This window comes from Narcine bancroftii, chromosome 10, assembly GCF_036971445.1.
Source record: "Narcine bancroftii isolate sNarBan1 chromosome 10, sNarBan1.hap1, whole genome shotgun sequence".
NCBI classification, from domain to species: Eukaryota; Metazoa; Chordata; class Chondrichthyes; order Torpediniformes; family Narcinidae; genus Narcine; species Narcine bancroftii.
This window is the reverse complement of record NC_091478.1, coordinates 30,824,995-30,847,737: the sequence shown is the minus strand read 5'-3', so window position 1 is coordinate 30,847,737 and position 22,743 is coordinate 30,824,995. Positions and strand designations below refer to the sequence as shown.

Sequence of the window (22,743 nt, the reverse complement as noted above, 5' to 3'; positions counted from 1 at the left end):
ACCTAAATTTTTATCTTTTTCAATCAATGCCAATTTTCATTCCCAAATCCTTTCTTGACTCACTTGATTTGCTAATATCTTCCTACATATGGCAAGGAAAACACCCCCCGTTAATTACTCATCTTCAAAAAGCTAAAAGGAATGGTGGATTGGCGTTTCCCAATTTTAGATTTTATTACTGGGTGGTCAATATACGTAATTTCCTTCTTTTGTTACACTTCAATAATCTACTTGACCATCCTTCATGGGTAGAAATAGAACTGAATTTTACTAAAAGTACTTCTATGTTGGTAATTTTAGGGTTTTTAAAAAATCTTCTTTACATAAACTAACTGATAATCTGTTAATGAGGCATAGTTTGAGAATATGGGACAATTATATCTAATCATCTTTTTCAACATTCTTTGCAAGATACTATCTTTAATGACTGGCATAGATTGGGTATTAAATGTTCTAAAGACCTTTTTATTCAAAACAATTTTCTTTCCTTTGAACAATTGATGGTAAAATTTAACTTGCCAAATACACATTTTTTAGATATTTACAAGTTAGACATTTTGTACAGTCTCAGATCCCTAACTTTCCACAAATTCCTGAGGCAAACATTCTTGATACAGTTTTTTGATTTACAACTTTCTCATAAAGGTTTAATATCTCTTATTTATAATAATTTGCTTGATTTAAGGATAGCCTCATTAGTTAAAATTAAGAACTATTGGGAACAGGGTTTGAATCTTTCATTCTCAGATGAGGAGTGGGACTCTATTTGTAATCTGATTAATATGACCTCCTTTTGTACACGACACTGTTTCAATTTAAAGTGGTCCATAGAATACATATATCTAAAATTCAATTGTCTTATTTTTATTCAGATATAAACCCTCTATGTGACAAATGTAAAATTGGTGAAGCTTCTTTGGTTTACATGTTCTGGACTTGCCCTAGTTCAGAAAAATTTTGGGAAGATATCTTTCAAACATATTTGATGATTCTTGAGGTTAAATTGGAATCTTGCCCTTTAATTGCTCTATTTGGATCATTTCAAGATGATGTTCTACTGACTCCAACTCAAAACCTAATTTTATCCTTTACTTCATTGATAGCCAGACCTGCAATTATCATAATCTTAAGGATTAGAGTTATTCTGAAACTTTGGGCCTGCGGTGTCCATTTCCAAGTAGTTGTCACTGGATACCTATAGGATAACTTTTAATCTTGTTTAGTGGTAGGGAGTTTTGAATATTTTTTTTGTTTGATTTTTATTTCTCTTGCAGTTTTTTATGTGGGTATTTCTATTCAATATGATTATGCTCTGGATTTTTTTTAATCATTAAAAGCTTTTTTGTAATAATTTATAAGAACCTTATAGCACAATATATAACTACTCTTTACATTATTTATCTTTTCTTTCTTTGGCTTGGCTTCGCGGACGAAGATTTATGGAGGGGGTAAAAAGTCCACGTCAGCTGCAGGCTCGTTTGTGGCTGACCAGTCCGATGCGGGACAGGCAGACACGATTGCAGCGGTTGCAAGGGAAAATTGGTTGGTTGGGGTTGGGTGTTGGGTTTTTCCTCCTTTGCCTTTTGTCAGTGAGGTGGGCTCTGCGGTCTTCTTCAAAGGAGGCTGCTGCCCGCCAAACTGTGAGGCGCCAAGATGCACGGTTTGAGGCGTTATCAGCCCACTGGCGGTGGTCAATGTGGCAGGCACCAAGAGATTTCTTTAGGCAGTCCTTGTACCTTTTCTTTGGTGCACCTCTGTCACGGTGGCCAGTGGAGAGCTCGCCATATAATACGATCTTGGGAAGGCGATGGTCCTCCATTCTGGAGACGTGACCCATCCAGCGCAGCTGGATCTTCAGCAGCGTGGACTCGATGCTGTCGACCTCTGCCATCTCGAGTACCTCGACGTTAGGGGTGTGAGCGCTCCAATGGATGTTGAGGATGGAGCGGAGACAACGCTGGTGGAAGCGTTCTAGGAGCCGTAGGTGGTGCCGGTAGAGGACCCATGATTCGGAGCCGAACAGGAGTGTGGGTATGACAACGGCTCTGTATACGCTTATCTTTGTGAGGTTTTTCAGTTGGTTGTTTTTCCAGACTCTTTTGTGTAGTCTTCCAAAGGCGCTATTTGCCTTGGCGAGTCTGTTGTCTATCTCATTGTCGATCCTTGCATCTGATGAAATGGTGCAGCCGAGATAGGTAAACTGGTTGACCGTTTTGAGTTTTGTGTGCCCGATGGAGATGTGGGGGGGCTGGTAGTCATGGTGGGGAGCTGGCTGATGGAGGACCTCAGTTTTCTTCAGGCTGACTTCCAGGCCAAACATTTTGGCAGTTTCCGCAAAGCAGGACGTCAAGCGCTGAAGAGCTGGCTCTGAATGGGCAACTAAAGCGGCATCATCTGCAAAGAGTAGTTCACGGACAAGTTTCTCTTGTGTCTTGGTGTGAGCTTGCAGGCGCCTCAGATTGAAGAGACTGCCATCCGTGCGGTACCGGATGTAAACAGCGTCTTCATTGTTAATATAAACACCAATAAATATATCTTAAAAAGAAAGAAAAGAGAATTTGGGCAGGCTTGATATTCTGAAGGGAAGTACAAAAGCTGCTGATGCAGGAATCTTAAGCCAACAAAGTCTTGCTGGAGGAATTCAATGGGTTAGACAGCATCCACGTGCAGAAATGACCAGTCTCTATTTTGGGACATTCATGGTGTTCTTCTCAAGCCCAACTCCAATTATCTGAAGGTCATGAACTATGGAGCACTGTGGTTCATCAATGGGTTATTAAAAAGTCAAGAGTGGAGTCTATATAATCCAAATTCACTTTTATTATACAAGAATTTTGATGAAACCCTGCAAGAAATTGTGATTGCTGCACTTGATGGGCATTCATTGTATCAACAGCAACATCATTTCTTGGCTCCTGTGCCATGGTACTCATGATCGAGATTGGCTAAACCAACCCCTGTACGAATGTATACTGTGCCCAATGGAATATATATCCATGTCAGCTGATGCTTCAGAAATGTTCAACAATGAGCCTTGAAATGCTGCATCCTGAGGGAGTGTAGTGTAGGTTCACGAGGTTCATTCCTGGGATGGCGGGACTGTCATATGTTTAAAGATTGGAGCGAATGGGCTTATAGAGACTGGAATTTAGAAGGATTTGATTGAAATGTAAAGATTGTTAAGGGATTGGATATGTTAGAGGCAGGAAACATGTTCTCGATGTTGGGGGAGTCCAAAACCAGAGGCCACAATTTAAGAATAAGGGGTAGACCATTTAGAATGGAGTTGAGGAAAAACTTTTTCACCCAGAGAGTTGTAGATCTGTGGAATGCTCTGTCTCAGAAGTCAATGGAGGCCAGTTCTCTGGATACTTTCAAGAAGGAGTTAGACAGAGGGCTTAAAGATAGCAGAGTCAAAGATATTGGGAGAAGGCAGGAACAGGGTCCTCATTGTGGATGGTCAGCATAATCACAGTGAATGGTGGTGCTGGCACAGAGGGGTAAATGGCCTACTCCTGCACCTATTGTCTATCAGCATTGAATTGAGCAGAGCTTGAAATTTATATGGCATTTAATGTGACTTTTCCACTGCCTTCCTTCTACTTGTTCACTTGAAATGTGTTGAAAACCCACAAGTTGTCTTACCTGGTGAATGTTAGCACTTGTGTGTGGTCTGCATGAGTTCTGTTCAGTGAGTGATGTCCTCTGCAGAGTCATTGTGCACAATCTGGATCCACTCCAGTGTTATGTCTTATGACACTGTAGGAGATCTAAGAATAAATGAATGGTGACAGGATAAGAACTTCTAAATCTATGATTATGTGCATGATAATATTTCATTCAGTATTGACATCAGATCAACTTGATAAGTATCCTGTGTTCTGTGGCTGGACTGCTATTTAATTCTGTTTCCAGGTGACAGTAAAGCTCCTGTCTCTTCAGCTGTCTGAGAATAGGCACAAACTCCGTACTCAAGTTACACATACAGTCTGCCAGTCAGAGACATTATTAGAAATGGAACACAGCAGAAAACATAACAATATTTTATTTATTTGGTTATTGCCAATAACTATCCCAATATCTGAAGACAAGATTTTCTATGTATTTCTCTTGAGCAACTAAGGTACAAGGGTCACCTTGTGAAGAACAAATCCTTGGATAGAATGCATTTTTCATTATGGACTGTACAGTAAGTATGCCTTTCTCTAATTATCTTATGTAAGCTACAGTAAGATGAACATATAAATCCTTTAAATTATATTCCATAAAATCTGCCCTGCGTACTTTTTGTATGCCTGAGATACGCTTTGTCTGAAGTCATTTGACCCTGCGACTGCTCCATGCTCTGAATCAGTGTTCCAGCTCTCTGGCAGATTCTACCATTAACTGATACATTTGGCACCATGCTCTTCAGGCAGCTGGGACATGAAAGCCGACATCTGAAACTTCTGTGACAAACAACATCCTATCCTCTAAGCTTGTCATATACCACGTCAAAGCATTCTGCTTAGCCTCAAAACACACACTGGCTATTTCCTGAGTTGGTGCTTGCATTATATTTTGGGAAACTGACCTCCTATTACTAAACTGACAGTGGTGCTTCCATTTCATCCCCTAGAATGTTATAAAAGGAGTGCAGCCGCATGTCTATAGAAGGCAACCATGCTGCTCTTGGAGGCCTGGGAGGAGGTGCAGGGTTGCAACCTCCTGTGCTTTGGTGCTGTCCTACTGTCTGGCCATTCCACCTAATAGTCCCTGGTGTGTTTAATCACTTGGATTAAACACCTCTGAGGTCTGCATCCAAAATGGCAACACCCACTGACAGCAGCCAGATGTTGTGGGTTGAGAGTGCCAAGCAAGTGACAATTTGGTGCAAGATACCAGAGCAGGAGAGCATCCTCCCTTCCTCCCCTAGAGCAAGACACCTAGGCCAGGCCGCAGGATGTCTTCAGCAGGAGAAGCTTCTGTCTGTCCCTCCAGGCGCAGCTGCTGTGACAGGCTACAGGGAGGACTCAGTGGCCAAAGGCCTCGTGGCTCATGGCAAGGTACAGGCTGTTGGCGACTGTGTTCTATGGATCAGGAAACCAAAAATCGTATCCAGGATTCATGTTGTTCAAATGGTAGGCAGCCCCAACAACTTCCTAAGGCTTTGGGGATTTGGAACTTGGGGGTGGTTGAGATTGTACTATCTGGATGTTGGGCCTTGAATTTGTGATCATGTGCAGCTATAGTGGTTACAAGGGCATCTGAGGTGACTATGTCTTTGGAGACAGTGAGATCCACAGCCACTGAATGTTTCTGAAAGAACTATCTTTTGGTTTCTCTTTCTTGTTTTAATAACGCTGCTGGTTTACCTGGTGAATATTTGTTTGCCTTTGCAGAGCAAACAAAGGAAAGATTTTTGTGTATCTTGGGCACATGACAAAATTGAGTCTTGAATTCAATGAGGTAGCAGCTGAGGAGCAATATAGAGTTAAATGTTTGTTATACGGGATCCAAGCAACTGACAGCCTCAAGCAGCCGGCAAAAAAAAAAGTGGAAAATAAATAGGTAAAAAATATGGAAGTTAAAAATGGGCACACATTGTTATTATGCAAGCATGCAACACGCAATCTCAACCAAATTGAAAATTCACTTATCCAGCATCGACCAATCACCATAGGTGCTGGATACCCTGCATTTTACTGTACTCACCACTCTTCTTTTTCCTTTCCTTTACTATCATCTCCAATACTCCCCTTCTTTCAAAGAAATATATTCAGGATCAAGTCATCTCTTTACTAAAATTACTTCAATGCCCTGCAGGTTATAGTTTTTTTCCCCACAGTTGGAATCTCTGGCACTAACAAAGATGAAGAATTTAACCTAAGTACGTAAATAGTAATTATGGGAAATACAAAAGCTTCAGAAATAAGATGGATCTATAGACACTATTTGAAATGGAAACACTAGACAAAATATCTGAGAGATTTGCTACGGTACACACTGCCTCCAACCACAATTTACGTTGGACTTTGTCAGTTCTCTGGATATTTGGAGCAGTAAGACTCCCCAAAAAGCATTCTGAGCCAATGTTTGGGTTTGTGTATTGGAAATTATATCATTAGTTGGCACAAAAATTGGTTGAAGATATCAGGAGAATTATGATTAGTTGGCTTGGGTTGTTTGTGAAACTCAACTACAGTTTTAAAAAAAAGTTTTAGATTTGTTGTTCGTGAGTGCATTTTTAGTTATTCTTCATTCTGAATTCATTAGATTCTGTTATTTTTGTGGAAACAAAGTTATTTGAACCATGATGGGCTTAATTTAGCCCTTGAAAGTATGACCCTCTAACTATGTCTGAAGTGGGCTGCCTTGGAAAGGTGTGAAACTAGTGACATGTAGCGGACTGCAGACTTTTAATTATGGAGATGAATAATTTCTATTTTTAAATGATGATACAGAAGGACATATTTTTCAAGACTTTGCTATCAACAGGGAGCCGTGCTTGCCAGCTGTGCATATAAAGAAATCAGAAGCATGTGGCACTTCATCTTTTTCTTCACACCATTTGCTCCAGCAATGAGCTGGCACAAACATAATGTGTCAAATGGCTTCCTTCTGTGCTGTGAACTTCTAAACTTTATGGTCTTGAGTTTGGCAAAAATCCCAGCTGTCCCTGTAGATTGGGGATATTAGCTCAACTTTAGGTGTATTCTGCATCCTTATCTATCGTTAAGAGAGAGATAAGCAGATGAGAAATAATTTTTCATGCTAGGTTTTGTAAATGTTAATTGAGTTAATGAAGGTATGGGAAGGAGAGAAGTTGAGACCTAAGACTGTATAAATCTGGATCACTGAAGGATTTGGAGTCAGTGATCCCCAAACAATGTCCTTGGTATCTACCTGCCTTACATCAAACCTTCATTGTTTGTCATCTAGTGGTCATCTGGAGCTCCCTGTTGCAGCCATTTCAATTCCCTTCCTATTCACACTCCAAACCGTCTGTCCTTGATCTCAACCAGAGTGAGGTCAAATGTACACCAGAAGAACAGCACCTCATATTCCTCTTGTGTAGTCTAGACATGAACATTTACATTTTCTAATCTTGGGTCACCTGCTCCTCTCCCGTCCCTCACACATTTCTTTCGACATCCACCCTCCCCCAACTAACTCCTGTTACTGGTGTTCTTTACCCTCCCTCACCTACTCCACCTGCCCTTCACCCACACATTCCTCCCAATGGATCCCTGTCTTCTCCCCCCACTGTTCCTTTCTGCCCACCATTTCACATTCCTTTATAATCAGATTCTATAATCTACAGCCCATTGTGCCCTCAATTTATAGCATGCCAACCTCTGTCACTATCTCCACCCTTCCCCTCCCCATATGGCTCCATCTGCCCATGCTCTCCTCACCTAGATCCACCTTGCCAGCTCTTGCCCCACTCTTCCTCCTCATATCTTTGTAATTGCTATTCTCAACTCTTTCAGTACAAACGATGGGTCTTGACATGAAACACCAACATTTCCTTCCACAGATTCTGCCTACCTGGCTGATTTCCTCCAGCAGTCTTTTTGGTCCATATTTCATCATCTTTAGACTCTTTTGTCTCCTTTGTTGTTTTGGAGTTAAAATGAGGTATTATAGAAACCTAGAATTTGTTCCTTTCATATTGCACCCCGTGACTGCAGCATGGATCATCTACCACATTTTATGCTGTTACTTGCATGAGCTGCTCTGACAGCACTTCACAAACGTGTGATCTCTATCATCGAGAAGGACAAGAATAGCAAGCACAGGGGAACACTGCAAGTTTCCATCCAATTCACGCAGTTTTCTATCTTGGAAATGGATTGCCCTTCATTCATTGTTGTTTCTAAATCTTCAATCTCTCCACCTGAAAGACTACAGCATTTCAAACAGATGGTTTAACATCTCCTTCCCAAGGGCAATTAGGAATTAAAAATAAATACTACTTCTGCTAGTTATGACCTCATCAGGTAAATGAATAAATAAAAGAACATCAGAACATGTTAGTTCATAACATAACATCAGATTATGTTAGTACATAATCCTACATATTAGAACATTAAATAAATATGGTGCAATTTCTTTCTTATGCTGTTATTCATTGAGATTTCAAATAAATATATACAAATGAAATTACTCATACAATAACCACACTGTCTGCTAGACTATCTCTATTTAAATACCTGTGGGAGGGATGAACTGATACATTAATGTCTAAGATAATTTTATTTCATGTTTCTACCTAATAATGAAGCGATTATTTTAATATTGTAAGTATCTGATAAATATAACTATTCCATCATTTTCTTGGACCTGAGGCAATAGTTTATGATTTACCTTTGGAAACATCTGTGTTGAACCATTATAAAATTAATTTTGAGCTTGTCTTTGATGGTCTGAGCTACTGCCTGCAGTTTGTTTCAAATCTGCAGTTAAGTAAGTAGAAAATAAACTTTCAATGGAAAAGGTAAAACATACTGCTGTAGAAGTGGCAATGGTGAAAATGTATCATCCATATTTGGAAATAAGTAAAGAGTGCAAAATTAAACTGTGAAATGAAAAGACAGATTCAGTATGACGTCAAGTGTCAAAAAGAAAAAGCGGGGATAGGAAGAAATCTTTTCTTTTTTAAATTTTTTAAAATTTTTCACACTATGAACTATATTAACCAAAATACACACAAACATTTCCCTCTTGAATATACACAGTGTCATTTTCCTCCCTTCCCTCCCTCCCTCCCACCCCCTCCCCACCCACTCAACGTTCAACATATACAATAAACCCATTCAACAATGTCATCACACAATGAAAATAAACAAGAAAATTGTGTCGTCTACTTTTACACACTGGATCAGTTTATGTATTTCTGAGGAAAATGTGAAGAGAGATTAGCTGGTATTGTCCTGTAAATAGAAAGTCAGTTTAGTCTGCTGCAATGATGGTAATTAAGGCTATATATACAGACAAGTTAAGACTGAAAATAAATGTCCAATTCTGTTTCCTTCCTGATAGCATACGAATGACTACAATTGAGCTAAAGTGCCACAATATTGTGCAAGAAAATATATTTTCTTGGCCTCCTATTTTTCTGCTTTTTTTCCAGTGTTAATTATAACTATTACATATTTTGAAAGAGTTGCTAAATATGGATCTTAAACTGCAACATTACTCAATAATTTCTTACCATTCTAACATAACACCTACTCATCTTAATTAAAATCATGACTTGTGTCCAGGCTGCAAACTACAGGACAGGTATCCTTGCTAGTTGTTTGTGGTGCTTCAGCAACTTTAATTCCAGGAATAAGAAATTGTATTTTTTATTTTGTTAGAAACCTCAATAAATTATACAGATATTGAAATGCCACTCATTGAAGATAATATATTTTTTTAAATGTCCTCTGTTTTTTCCCATAGTGATTCAGTCACACATATTGTAACTGAGAATAATTCCTGGAATGAGATTTGGGACTGGATTCAAATTCAGAAGATACCAGATGCTAACAAGCTAAATTTACTTGATATCTCCTGGTTCACAGATAGCATGGGTGCTGGAAAACCAGTAGACATAGAGGAAAGACACAGACTGCAGGTACATTTAATTTTCCTAAAATAATTTGTGACATATGATATCGAGCATGATTATATCATAATGTTACTTTCCCCTCTGAAATGTAGAAGAATAAAGGTAACTATTCTTCATCCTTCAAATATTTGTTGCATTGTCCTAATTCAAGGAAGTTGACATTTTATGATTTATAGAATATTATCATAGATGTTTATAGCAATGAAAAAACCCTATCATTCGGCTATGACATGCTGTTTGCTGTTCCAAGCACTTTTTAAGTATTCTTTCCTATTCCAATCCTTTTTATATAATACAATTGGAGGAAGATTACTAATTCTTTGAAAATCAAGGCTTGCCTTTTTTACTTCTGTAACCCAATTTATTTCTACAGTTAACCAGCTACAGAAATCTCCATCCAAGCTTTGATATATCTTTAAACTCTGCTATACCCATTCTGCTTTGGGTTGTCTCGCATCTTGTATTAGAATTCATCCAAAAAAATCTCTGCTTTATCTAATTTGCACCAATTTTTTGTGCTTTCTGAATTACATAGAGTCCTGAGCAAAACCTTTCATGACCTGCCTGTCTCTGTAATCACATTCAGCCTGGTGGTCTTCCAAGTCTTTGCACATCAATAGATCTGGCCTTATAAACATTACCAGGTTTCAAGGTTTCATAATTCCACAATTGACTATCATGTCGTATATATGAATGGTCTGGATATAAAGACTAGCACAGGTGCTCCTCTATTTACGATAGTCTGACAGGATTTTTATGATGGTTCGAATCCGTACTTTCAACTTTGAATTCCGATCTGTTCCCACCCTTGCAATATGCAGTATGATACTCTATTGCAATGCTGGGCGATGACAGTATCGTTTGAGAGTATCATGCAGCATGTTCTGTCACGATGCTGACTCAACCACGCTCATGGTGTCTGTAGCGATCGTGCGAATGAGTGAAGTTGATGACCCTGTCACTTTAGCATCCTCAGCATCCAGCAATTAATTTTAGTTCAAGGTTTCAAACATTCTTCATGCCCAATGTGCTTTCAGCTGCGTACGTTAATCGTTTTTTTCAGTGTGGAATAAAGGTATTCAAAATTTAATTATAAAAACTGGTAGGTGCTGTTGTGGCGGCCCCTCACAGCCCCCTGGGGTGCCTCACAAAATGAAGGATGAACGCGACGACCCAGCAGGTTGCACAAGGCCCACGGTGCTGCCCTCCAATTGGCCACAACTAAAGGAGTCTAACTGGCCTTTCAAGGAAAGTGGATCGCAAATGCACCAATCAGCTCTGAGGGGGCTTTGACCACGCCCCTCATCTTGAGAATAAAAGGAGAGCTGTGAGCCCAATAAAGCTCAGTGTCAACTACACTCAACTGGGGTTCGTGTTGTCCTTTCTGGGCATAGTGTGTTCTTTCTGAGCTTACCTGCATGCAGCTATAATCTCTCTTGCGCTATAGGCTCCACAGAGCCAAAGCTTGCAGCAGCTAGCTGCCATGTACTTCTTTCCAACTTACGATTTTTTTGACTTTCGACTTATCATGAAGAACAGATTAACTCCCTCAAACGGTCACTGGAATTTGTAGAATCTCAGCTGGATGATATTACATGCAGCTAATACTTGACTAAGCAAATCAAACGACTACCTACTGAAGAAGGTGGCTGACTTCAAACCAAGAAGCAGACAAAACAACCTGAGAATTCTTAGTCTGAAAGAGGAAATGGAATCTGGCCAATTTACTAAATTTTTTGCAGAATTACTTCGGGAAGTGTTTGGTGAAACAACGCTACCTACTATTCCTGAACTAGCTAGAGCTCATAGATCACTGACTCCTAAGCCTTCCTTTAGGAATCAACCCCATTCAGTGATTCTACGTTTATATAATTTCCAAGTAAAAGACTTACTAATACGTGAATCTCGCTGAAAGGGGATATTGACATTTTCATCAACAGAAAATTAGAATTGTTGAAGATTATCCCATGGAGGTGATGAAAGAATGTACTGAATATCAAGAAGTTATGTCCAGGTTGTCTAAGGGAGATTTCAAACCCTTCCTTCTTTATCCGGCTCATCTTTGGATAATGCTGCTAAAATATTGGCTGCATTCACCAATGGACGCTCAGAAATTTCTCGATGAACTCCCTTCCATTTCTATTTCTGTGAATCAGTTAATGCTTTCTTTGTTCCTGTGCTTTCTTTTGAACTCACAAGATATACTCATTTGTATGAATAAGGATGTTCCAAATATTTTTTTCTGACATTACTCTTTTTATAAGATTCTTTTGAGTTAAGGTATGATATTCTTATGTGAGAATATTCTTTTATTATTATTTACTACTTTGACTTACTCCTTTAAAATATTTTAAAGTTCATTGGTCTGGTACGTTAAATTGTTAAACTGTTAATTCAACATATAATTCTGCAAATAAATTTTATAATGGCCATTTTTATTGAGGTGTCGAAATTACATTTTTAAATTTCGTTGGTGGACTCTGCCTTTCAGAAAAGGTACAGATTAGGTATTAAATGTTTTTTTTATGATTTATTTATTGATAATAATCTTGCTGCATTTGAGCAACTTTCTACCAAATTTAATTTACCAAGTTCTCTTTTTTTTTTAGGTAATTGCAGATTAGGGACTTTTTCTATTCTCAACTTTCAAACCTTTTTCAATTTGATTGAGTCCATTTACAATCTACAGCCATCTCAGAAAGGATTAATATCTTTTGTATATGACAATTTTCTGAAACCAAGGCAAGCTTCATTAGATAAAATAAAAAAGTCAAGGGAGAAGGATTTCCATATTTCAATTTCTGAAGATTCTTGGAGCTCTATTTTTAAATTGGTTAACACATCATCTCTATGTTCCCCTCACTCTTTACTCCAGTTTAAAGTTTTGTATAGATCTTATGTCAAAAGTTAAATTAACTCAAATTTATACTAATATTGGCTCTTATTGTGACAGATGCAAGAAGGAGGATGGTTCTTGTTTGACCTTGTCCAATATTGGGAAGAGATCTTCCGTACTTTATCAATAATTATTAATGTAAACCTATCACCAGATCTTTTAATGGCATTGTTTGGGTTGGTTGATCAGAAGGTAGTAAAATTGTCTGCGTCTTAACGCCTTTGCCTCTCATTGCAAGACGTTATTTTGATCAGATGGAAAGATGCTGTCCCACCCACTCATAATCATTGATTACATGATTTGATGTCATATTTAACTTTGGAGAAAGTTAGATGTTCAACGTTTTAAATTTAATTTTAAAAAATCTTTGGGGCTCCTTTTTTGAATTATTTTCATGACCTTTAATGGTAATGATAATTAAGTAATCTGTGATTCTTGTGGATTTGCATTTCTTTTTTTTTGTAATATTTTATTTATAATTTTAAATATATTTAACAATCAACAATCATATCAAATATAAAACATCAAGACAACCCCTCCCTCCACCCGCTCCTCTCTATATTACGTTATAAACAGAGAAAGAACGAAGAAAAAGAAACAAAAAAAACCATCCCATTGTCAGTGTGAACAGTAAAACATATGGAAACACAATAATACCACAGTGTTAAAACCTTTAGAGTTCCACTGGCTAGCCAGTAGCGATCGTAACCCTACATTGGCACTAGTGGGATACCTATATGCTCTAAATAAGGCTGCCAGATTTTTAGGAAGGTATTATATTCCTTCCTGAGATTGTATATGACCTTTTCAAGTGGAATGCAACTGTTCATCTCTGAAAACCATCTATCTATCAGTAGATGGGAATAAGACATTTAATTTGAGAATTAGTTAGTGATCTACCAACTGTGATAAAGTTCCCAAGGTGACGAGCTCTGGGTCTACTTGGCCAGGTGACTCCCATGATCTTGGTTAGGGTGTCACAGAGGTCATAGCAGAAGGGCCTCACCTTCATCCAAAGCCAAGTAGAATGTAAAAAGAAACCAACCTCTTCACCACACCCAAAACACATCTCTGATAATTCAAGTTTATATTGGTGTGATTTTTATTGATGGAAGAAATTATAATGGACCAATCTATACCTGCCGTTTCTTTTTAGTTTTACTTTATATTAGCCATGCAACTTTGGAATGGTTTGGATTATAACATTATTTTTTTTGTTTTCTTCTTCTCTTTTCTACTTTATCTTTGAATTTATAGCGTTACGTAATGAAAAATATTTTCTGTTAGATGAGTTTGCTTACTTTGTTACAGTTATAACATTTTGTTACGCATCATTCCTTTTTTTTGTGATTTCCAATATAAAATCTAATAAAAATATTGACTTATGATGGGTTTGCTGGAATGTAACTCCATCATAAGTTAAGAAGCACCTGCATTCTCTTTGCCTTTTTGATTAGTTGTATCATCCTCCCAGAGCTCTGTGGTCTCTGTATATAAAACCTTAATTCACTTTTAATTTCATTGCATCTGTTTGTTTGTCAATTAGAATGTGCAGTGTTTTGGGTACTTAGGATGATTCTGCATGTATACAACAGTGATATCATTTTCTTACTGTTTTTCCTAACTATGTAATCTATTCATTTTGCTTTATAATTCACTATTTTTAACTGTACTGCCTACAGTATTATAGTTGAATATGTAGCTTGCTATCTCATTATCTAAATTACTTTTAGACATAGTTTATTGTTGTAGCCTCAGCCCAGTGTGAGATAACAGTTTGTACATCCTGACTTTCAGAACTGTTCATTATCTATTCACAAGTCTTCTCCCACACAACTGCTTTCTGAAGTAAATTACTGTTTTATGGCTTTTAACATTAGGTATCTGCTTCTTATGTCTTCCAAGGTTGTTGTCTACCTTCTCTGTTGACCACCTCTCCAAATTTTTCAAGCATGCTCTGTCTTTCACAAATCCTTACTGGATGTGAAATATGAAATTCTGCAGACACTGTGATTGTAATAAAAACACAAAAATGCTGGAGAAACCCAGCAGGTTTTGTAGCATCCATTGGAGGTAAAGATATATAACCGATGTTTTAGCCCTTAGCTCTTCTTCAAGGAATGAGCCTGCTTTTTCCTCATACCTTGAAGAAAGGCTCAAACCCTAACATTGGTTAGATAACTTTACCTCCTATGAATGTTGCGAGACCTGCTGAGTTCCTCCAGCGAAATTCTCAGGCAGTTCAATCACTCTAATTATTATAACATCAGGACAACAGATGTCAGACTTAATTATCTATAATTTCTTGTTTTCTAAATCTAAACAAAACTTAGCCCTGCTGTATTCTGAAAATAATAATGTTCAGATTTTATCCAGTTACAAGCATTCCATGGAGTGACACCAAAGAATGTATATTCCACACCTTCAACATTAAAAGCAATTTCTCCAAGCTTCAACATGGGAAAGGTTTTTTTAAATCTTCCTGCCCCCTGATTAAATTTTTTTAAATATCCAACCAAGTCTTTTAAAGTACAAGACATATTTCCACTTTAGACACCTAAACACAACACATGTTGGAATCTTGAGTGAACTAAAGAAGATTGGAGGGACTCGATCGATCAGGGATTATTTATGGAAATAAATGGTTAGTTAACAGTTTGTGTCAGGTCCTTTTGTTGAGACATATTTCTACAGCCAATATTTAGCAAACAACGGTCTAAAGAGATGATTCTTGATCATGAGAATTTGCAGTATTATATTTTGGATGTTTGCTATGTTCTAAATCCCTTCTGTTTAAAAAGAAATCCAGGAATGGAAATCACTTGCTTCTGTTAGGGGTGTCACAGAGGTCATAGCAGAAGGGCTATGATTTTGTTGATTTCCCTCTCTGCCCAGCATTAATTTTCTTGGGACATCTCATATGATCTCTTCTTATAGTTATAGTAAGTAATTATTGAAGTTGTTTACATTTTGTTATAGTCTATTGATACAAACATACAACATAAAAGCAGGCCCTCTGGCCCATCATTCTTATACTGACTATCTAGATCTAAATTTTTTCTTGTGATAATTTCATATCCCTCTATTCCAAACTCATCAGGTACCTGTCAAGATGCCCCTCAAGTATTATTGTTGTTCTGGCATTCACCACCCACTCCTCTGACTCCTCATTCTAAATGCCTATTACGATGTTTTAAAATTTGACTCCTCAGATCCTCAAACCACCTCCCTCTGACTTTAACTTATGCACTCTAGTTTTTGACGTTGCTACCATAGAAAATGGGAACAGGCTCTCATCATTTTAGGAGTAAAACATGAAAATCTGTAGACACCGTAATTGAAGTTAAAACACTATGCTGGAAAAACTCAGCAGGTCAAACAGTGTACTTCATATAGCAAATATAAATACATAAAACCAATGATTTGTGCTTGAGCCCTTCATCAAAATGTAGACAGGCACCTGAACAAAATGGTGGGGGGGGGTGAGGAGGGAGGAGTGCAGTCCCACAGGCAGAAGGTAATAGTTCATGCCACCTCTTGGCCTTCTTTGCTTCAAGAGAAATAGTCCAATTCTGCCCACTTTTCTTGATTACTATAGCCTAACAAACCAGGCAACATTCCATCTCAAGCTTTACTTCGTGAAGGACGCTGTTGGTGATATTAATGATTACAAATTGCCTCATAGCAACATTTAGGACCACTTGATTCCAGATCTCATTATAGCCTTGGTTCGAACATGAGGTTTGAGGTGAGAGTGAAGTTAATAATATCTAGGCAAATTTACTAAGGACACTGCCAAGGCACCCTGGTAAAATTGAAGTCAAATGGCACATATAATAGAAATGAGCACCATTGATTTACTGCTTACAGCAAAATTTAGCCTATTCTCTTGAGACCATTAATTAGATTAATCCAGATGATCTCGATCGCATTTTACTTTGTAACTGCTTTGTCATCGTAATTTAAGTTCATTAAGCTCTCTTAAGATGATTATGATTTGTAATTCCATTTTTACTGAAGGGTGATCATATCGAAGAAATCCCAGTAATAGAACTTTTCAAAATGAAACCACAATTTTTGTCCATTTCAAGAGACATTGAGGTAACCTGCATTCATATTTAAGTGAAACAAATGATATGCTGTCAGTAAATATATGTGATGCCGAATGGAAAGTTTTTAAAGGCAAAAATTGTTCCAGAAAGACTGTTTGGATAAACATCATTTTTTTCATCCAAGAAAATTAAATTTAAAATTCATCAAAATGCTTCTGAAACAAAACCTCAATGTTTGTGATGTAAAATAATGGTGTCATAAAATATCAGCTACAAGAGGCAGTAAATCCCTTGAGGCTACATTGGTTCCCTGAACAATCCAATTAATGCCCTTATGCCTCTCTTTCTCTGCATCTCTGCAGGTTTACTTTCCTTTAAACATACAGTTTATCTAATTTGATTTTGAAAGCTGTTTTCCATCTGAATTCAATGCTCTGTCAGGCAGAGCCAATCCCTCGCCGCATTAAAGAAACCTTTCATCCATGTTTCCTTTAGTTTTCTTACCAACTACGTTAAATCCATGACCATTGGTTAATGACTCTTCATCCATGGAAAATGCAGCCAGAAATACACTTGCCCATAAAATGGTGCTAAATAGATTGTCCATGCCAATGTATCCTGGTGCTCCTGGCCCATAATTTCTCTTCATTATAATCCATAATTTGGAGATGCAAATGTAATTTTTTCCTGACGATCAACAGTTAAACACATCATTTCATGACTTCCCTCTAGCCCATATGCAGAAATAGGTAAGATTTTCCACACAGAGTTGTGGGTGCTTGGAATGCACTCCTGGCAATGGTGGTGGAGGCAGATATGACAGGATCTTTGAGAGACTATTAGTTTGGTGCATGGAACTGAGAAAAATGAAGGGTTATGCAGTTTGGAAATCCTAGACAGCTGTTAGAGTAGGTTATTGGGTCAGTACTACACTGGACCAAAGGGCTTGAACTCTGCTGTAGATTTCTATGTCTATATTTTATGAAAGTACATATTAGTTCTGTTCTGTAAGATCCAGCCCTATAAATAAAGATGTGCATACACATGGGGATGTTGAGCTATTGTTTGGTCTCCAGTGCATGAGATGCCTAAATCTCATGAACTGTAGCCTGGAGCCTATACTTTACAGTGTGGAAATGATCATCAATGCACAGACCTATCTATAGTGAGAGACACTGCAGCACAGGCAAAGCCAAAACCTGCCCAATATATGAATGTTGCAGTGAAAGACCAACCTCAGCTTTCTATCGCTCACACCCAGAATTCTGTCATCGTGGCTCTGGACTCCACTTCTACATCCAGGTGAATGTTAGTAGTTCTGTGAAAGATCTGCTGGCTTATCAATATAACACCACTGATGGCTCTCTGATTATGGCCTTGCAGTTGCATGTTAGGCAATTAGCCTAGACGACTTCCATCTTTAACAAGGTGGTACATTCAAAAACTGAGCTATTCAACCCAGCACTGTATGAGGTTGTCCCTTACAACTATCTCTTCCATTACAATGGAGCAAATCTCCATTCACTGGATAACAGAACATAAGTGAACAGAGAGAATCAGGAGGGATTCACTGGCAGCATTCAGGTTGGATGCTGCTTGACCTGTTGAGTCCCTTCAGATTCTCATTGTTCACTTGAGTTTCCAGCATCTGCAGATCTTGTGCTTCTCTGGAACATAAGTGTAGGTTTATGGATGTAAACGCTACGGCATGCATAATGGTGAATGGTGTTAGGTCTGCTTTGTTCATGAATGAGTGAGACAAACACCAGGCTGAGTCGAAATCAGGGTTCTTTGTTCTTTATTACCGGATTGTAACACTTGCGACTAACAAGTTAGTCGGAGAATGCATTCTGCCGTTATCAGCAAAATGGTGATTTTTTATACCCTTGGATACATGCTTAGAACATCATCATATCATTACTTGTCCAATGACTAAAACTGTTGCTATCCTTTCCCTGCTAGCTTCCTGCCTCTCAATCCATCAATGTCTCTCTTATCTTGTAAGTACAAGGATGCATTCTGTTACTCCTTAGTACTGGGTGACTCCTTCTCCGGTCCCATCTCATGATGTTTTACCTAACAGGAGTACAAGGACACCTCCCCTTCTTGTTACTGCCCTGTACAGGGTAACTCCCTACACATTCCCATCTCATGATGTTTTACCTTACAATCCCTCCTTTGTCCTCTTTAGAGGACAATCTCGCCCTGACTATGCTACCACCGCGTTACATTAGTTCGCCTATTATTGCCAAGCTCTATACGGGTTCTGTTCACAGGGCAGTTCGGCTGGTGGGCGAGGGCTCCCCCAACCCTCCTTTGCGTACACCCCCCCATCCGTCACCCCGATCCCATTGCCCGTTTACAAGTTTCATCCCATTTGCCCCCAAGCAAAAAACTAGCTAACCCCCCGTACATTAGTAAATACCCAAGTTAACATATGGTCTACAATCTGATTAATAATGTTTGTGTTACAATCAATGTTATAATATTTGGGTTACAAGCAAGGTTAAAATTATATGTGTAACAATCTAATTCACAATCCCTCCTTCCCATCACATTCCCCTTCAGACTCCAGATCGATCTCAGCAACTTTCTCCGTCTCCTGTAATGTGAGATAGTCTTGCTCCACAGCCTGCACAGCTTGATATTTCGGAGGCAGTTCATCACGGTCAGCAAAGGCTTTCTCTATGGTCCTCGTGACCAGCGTTCGAATGCATGGAATACAACAACAGCCACAAGTGATAAAAATTGATACAGAAATGAACAAACCCAGCAAAAGTTGTCCTAACAATGTGCTCCATCTCCCAAACACTCCCTGTAACCAGGATAAAACAGGATTGGAGACTCCAGACTGGGCTTTTAATTCTTTCGCCAATGCCCTAAGTTTCGTTAACTCCTTAGTGAGTGATCCATCTGGCCCTGTGTTATTAGAGATAGAAGTGCAGCATAGATCTCCAAACATAGCACACACTCCACCTTTCTCTGCCAGGACCATATCAATCGCTATTCTATTCTGAAGTGTCATAAGGGAAGTTTCTGACAGTTGTTGATGTATTGCCTCAACAACGTCCCTGGTCAAATTTGCAAGGCGCTGGACATTATAGTGAATAAGGTTGATCCTATTAACATTCTTATTTACAGTGATGGGAAATATTGCACTAAAAACAGGAAAGCTTTCAAACCCAGCTGCAATCTCATCGGCTAATTTAAATTCGTCCGGAATATTCCGGGCTTGGCCAATGGCATCAATCCATACCCCATCAGGGTTCCTTCCTCCCGGCCCCAAGAGTCCAACACTCCTCCTTTTTCTCCACAGCCAACTCTCTGTGTGGCGCAATTCTAGGGAATCCTCGTCTCCCTCCTGCATTTTGACAATCAGCACTGGCGCATTAAGGGTTACTAGAGCACACCGACCATCCCAGTTAGCGGGGAGCCAGTTGTACAGCACTCTTCCTCCACAAAACTCATCTGTGTAGTCATTCAATCTGCTACAAGTCTCCTTAGTTTCAGATTCATTTTTTTTGTTATGGGACCTCAAAATCATCCCCTGTATATGTTCATGATAACCAGTAACCTGTTTGGCTGCCCTGTCAGGCACCCATGTGGCGTTTTCCCTGCTAATAGTAGGTCGTCTACATACTGAATCAGTGTAACATCTTCCGGGAGCTTTAATTTCATTAGGATTTCACTAAGGGCCTGATTGAACAGTCCTGGACTGTCCTTATAACCCTGAGGTAATCTAGTGTATGTGTACCGATGTGCTTGGTAAGTGAAAGTTAACCAGTCTTGCCATTCCTCAGCTAAATTCAAGCAGAAGAATGCGTTTGCCAGATCAATGACAGTATAGTATTCGTGCTCCGGACTCAGAGCCCTAAGTGCTACATATGGGTCTGGGACTGGTCTCCCGATGGTCTTGGTAGCCAAGTTAATCTCCCGGAGGTCGTGTACCATCCTCCAGTCTTTTCTACCCGGTTTGGGAACAGGCATGATGGGCGTGTACCACATACTGTCAGGTGCCGCCCTTAAAACCCCTGACTCCATTAACCCTTCTATCGTTCCTTTAATACCCTCCTCCTGACTGGGCGACAAGCGGTATTGTTTTCTCCATATTGGTTTCTGCCCGGGGTTGGCCAATTCTAGAAATACCTCTCCTTTTATTACTCCCACATCATAGGGCCCCGTTGTCCATATATGTGGACTCAGATTAGAAAGATATTTGTCTGAGTCTCTGTGATCAATATTTTCTCCTTCTATGGCTCGGTCTCTTTCTACTTTCTCATTCACTACCTGGTCCCATGCTTCAATATTCAGTCTGACAAATTTTCCTCCCTCCGAGGTGGAATATCCCGGGATTTCTGTCTGCCTGTATTCACACCCTATCGCTTCCTTTACCATCGGACCCAGCTGTCGAGCGTGATGATCTTTGTCAATACCCAAGGTCACATGAGGCACACTTTCTACTCCTAAGCAGAACCACTCCATTTGTTCTTCTGTCATGACAACCATAGCAGCTATTCCCTCCTTACCTACAAAGATAAATGGACAATGTATCGTTTCTGTCTTCCCTTCTTTTAGAGAGTCCCACCTCTCCTCATATTCCTGGTCCGGGTGGATGGTGTAGTTTAATGTAACATGCATAGGATCTAGTGGATAATGGTAATCCCCATACCGTGGAATACTGGCCCTCCACTCAAAAAACTGTTTAATCAGCCCTGGGCCTGGTTCATCATACAGTAGCCGACTCCAGAAAATACTAACCTCCACAGAGTCTTCTGAAGCGTTAGATGGGGTCATTACTATAAACTGTCCTCCCCTTCTTATTGTATCCCCTGGGTATGTTAACCGAAGGCCCTTCTCAGAACATTGTATGGTTATTCCTAGTTTGGTAAGAATGTCCCTTGCTAATAAATTAATGGGGCAACTTGGCACAACCAGGACAGGCGTTTTAACCCTTTGTCGTCCAAATGTCATGTCGATGTTATCTGTATAGGGCTGTGTTTCCCTTATCCCGGAGAATCCTATTGTAGATAATGTTTTGCCCGAAAATGTGCTCCCTGGGGGTTTTTAATCACTGTCGTAACTGCTGCCCCTGTGTCAACCATAAATTCAATTTTTTCTCCATTTACCGTCCCCCAAATTTTTGGTGGCTCCCAGGGAGGCGTGATTTTTGATTCTCCAGGGCACCTTCAATAATCAAATTCAGCACCTTCCTCAATATAGTCATTACACTGAGGTGCCTGGACTTGTTGATCACTCTGCCACCCCCCGATTCTCTGGGGCCCATCAATATGTCCACCCCTACCCCTTGCTTGTCCTCTTAAGTTTCCTCCTCTTCCCCGATAGCCTCTCATAGAGGGTAATCTTTTTCCCCTTGCTCTCCCAGCCTCCGGACAGTTCCGCTGGTAGTGTCCAGGATTTTGGCAGTACCAGCATACTGCATGTTCCCCTCTATACATTGTACCTAGCTGTCTTTCCCAACCATTTCTTACTTGGGGTCCCGGATTTATCACTGGCCCCATGACCTGTGGGACTATCTGTTGGGCCGCTAATTTAACCCCTATATGTTCTATGGCTCTCACCAATTTATCGGTTGTTTTGTCCACCTCCTTCTGGGACGCACTTTCTGACTTAGCATGCTCTGATTGACGATGTCGTTTGATTGCATGTGTCAGGTGTCTTTTCCACAAATCCTCTGACATTGTCTCTACTCCCACAATGTCCCTTAATTTGCTTGAACCGTAGCAGGTAGTCCGTTTATTATCCCATTACGAAAGTGAGCCCTTCCTAAGGGGCTGTGGTCGGGTCTTTCTCCAGTCCCTGTTTCCCATAAGTCCCATGCTCGAGTGAAATACTCGTGTGCAGTCTCTCCTTCCTTTAGTTGAAGGGTTACCAAGGCATCCAAACTATAGGGTGTAGGAAATGTTTCTCTAAGTGCTTCCCAAAATTTATTCCAAAGTGGGTTAAATTCTATTTCATCCCCCAATTTACTGCTTCTTACAATTTTCTCTATTTGCTTCAGGGCCCCTTCTGCCTTTAATTTTTATCATGATAGTTCTGACATCTGCGAGTGCTAATTGTTCTTGGCAGGTTTCTCGCTCAAAACAAGAAATCCATGGACTAGCCCCATTACTCAACGGAGGTAGTTTTTTCATTAAACTCTCTAAGTCCATTCGTGACCAGGGTACATATTTTTGAGT

At 39.4% G+C, this 22,743-nt stretch overlaps 1 protein-coding gene across 3 annotated transcripts in view; it reads left to right on the top strand.

Moving 5' to 3' along the window:
* The window catches only part of LOC138744389 (DNA nucleotidylexotransferase-like), a 301,609-nt gene that overhangs the window by 19,997 nt on the left and 258,869 nt on the right, over positions 1 to 22,743 (top strand). For all 3 annotated transcript variants that reach the window (XM_069900499.1, XM_069900498.1, XM_069900500.1), the window contains exon 2: positions 9,430 to 9,604. In XM_069900499.1, the coding sequence (XP_069756600.1) occupies positions 9,430 to 9,604 (175 nt within the window). The remainder of the gene's footprint in view (positions 1 to 9,429; positions 9,605 to 22,743) is intronic.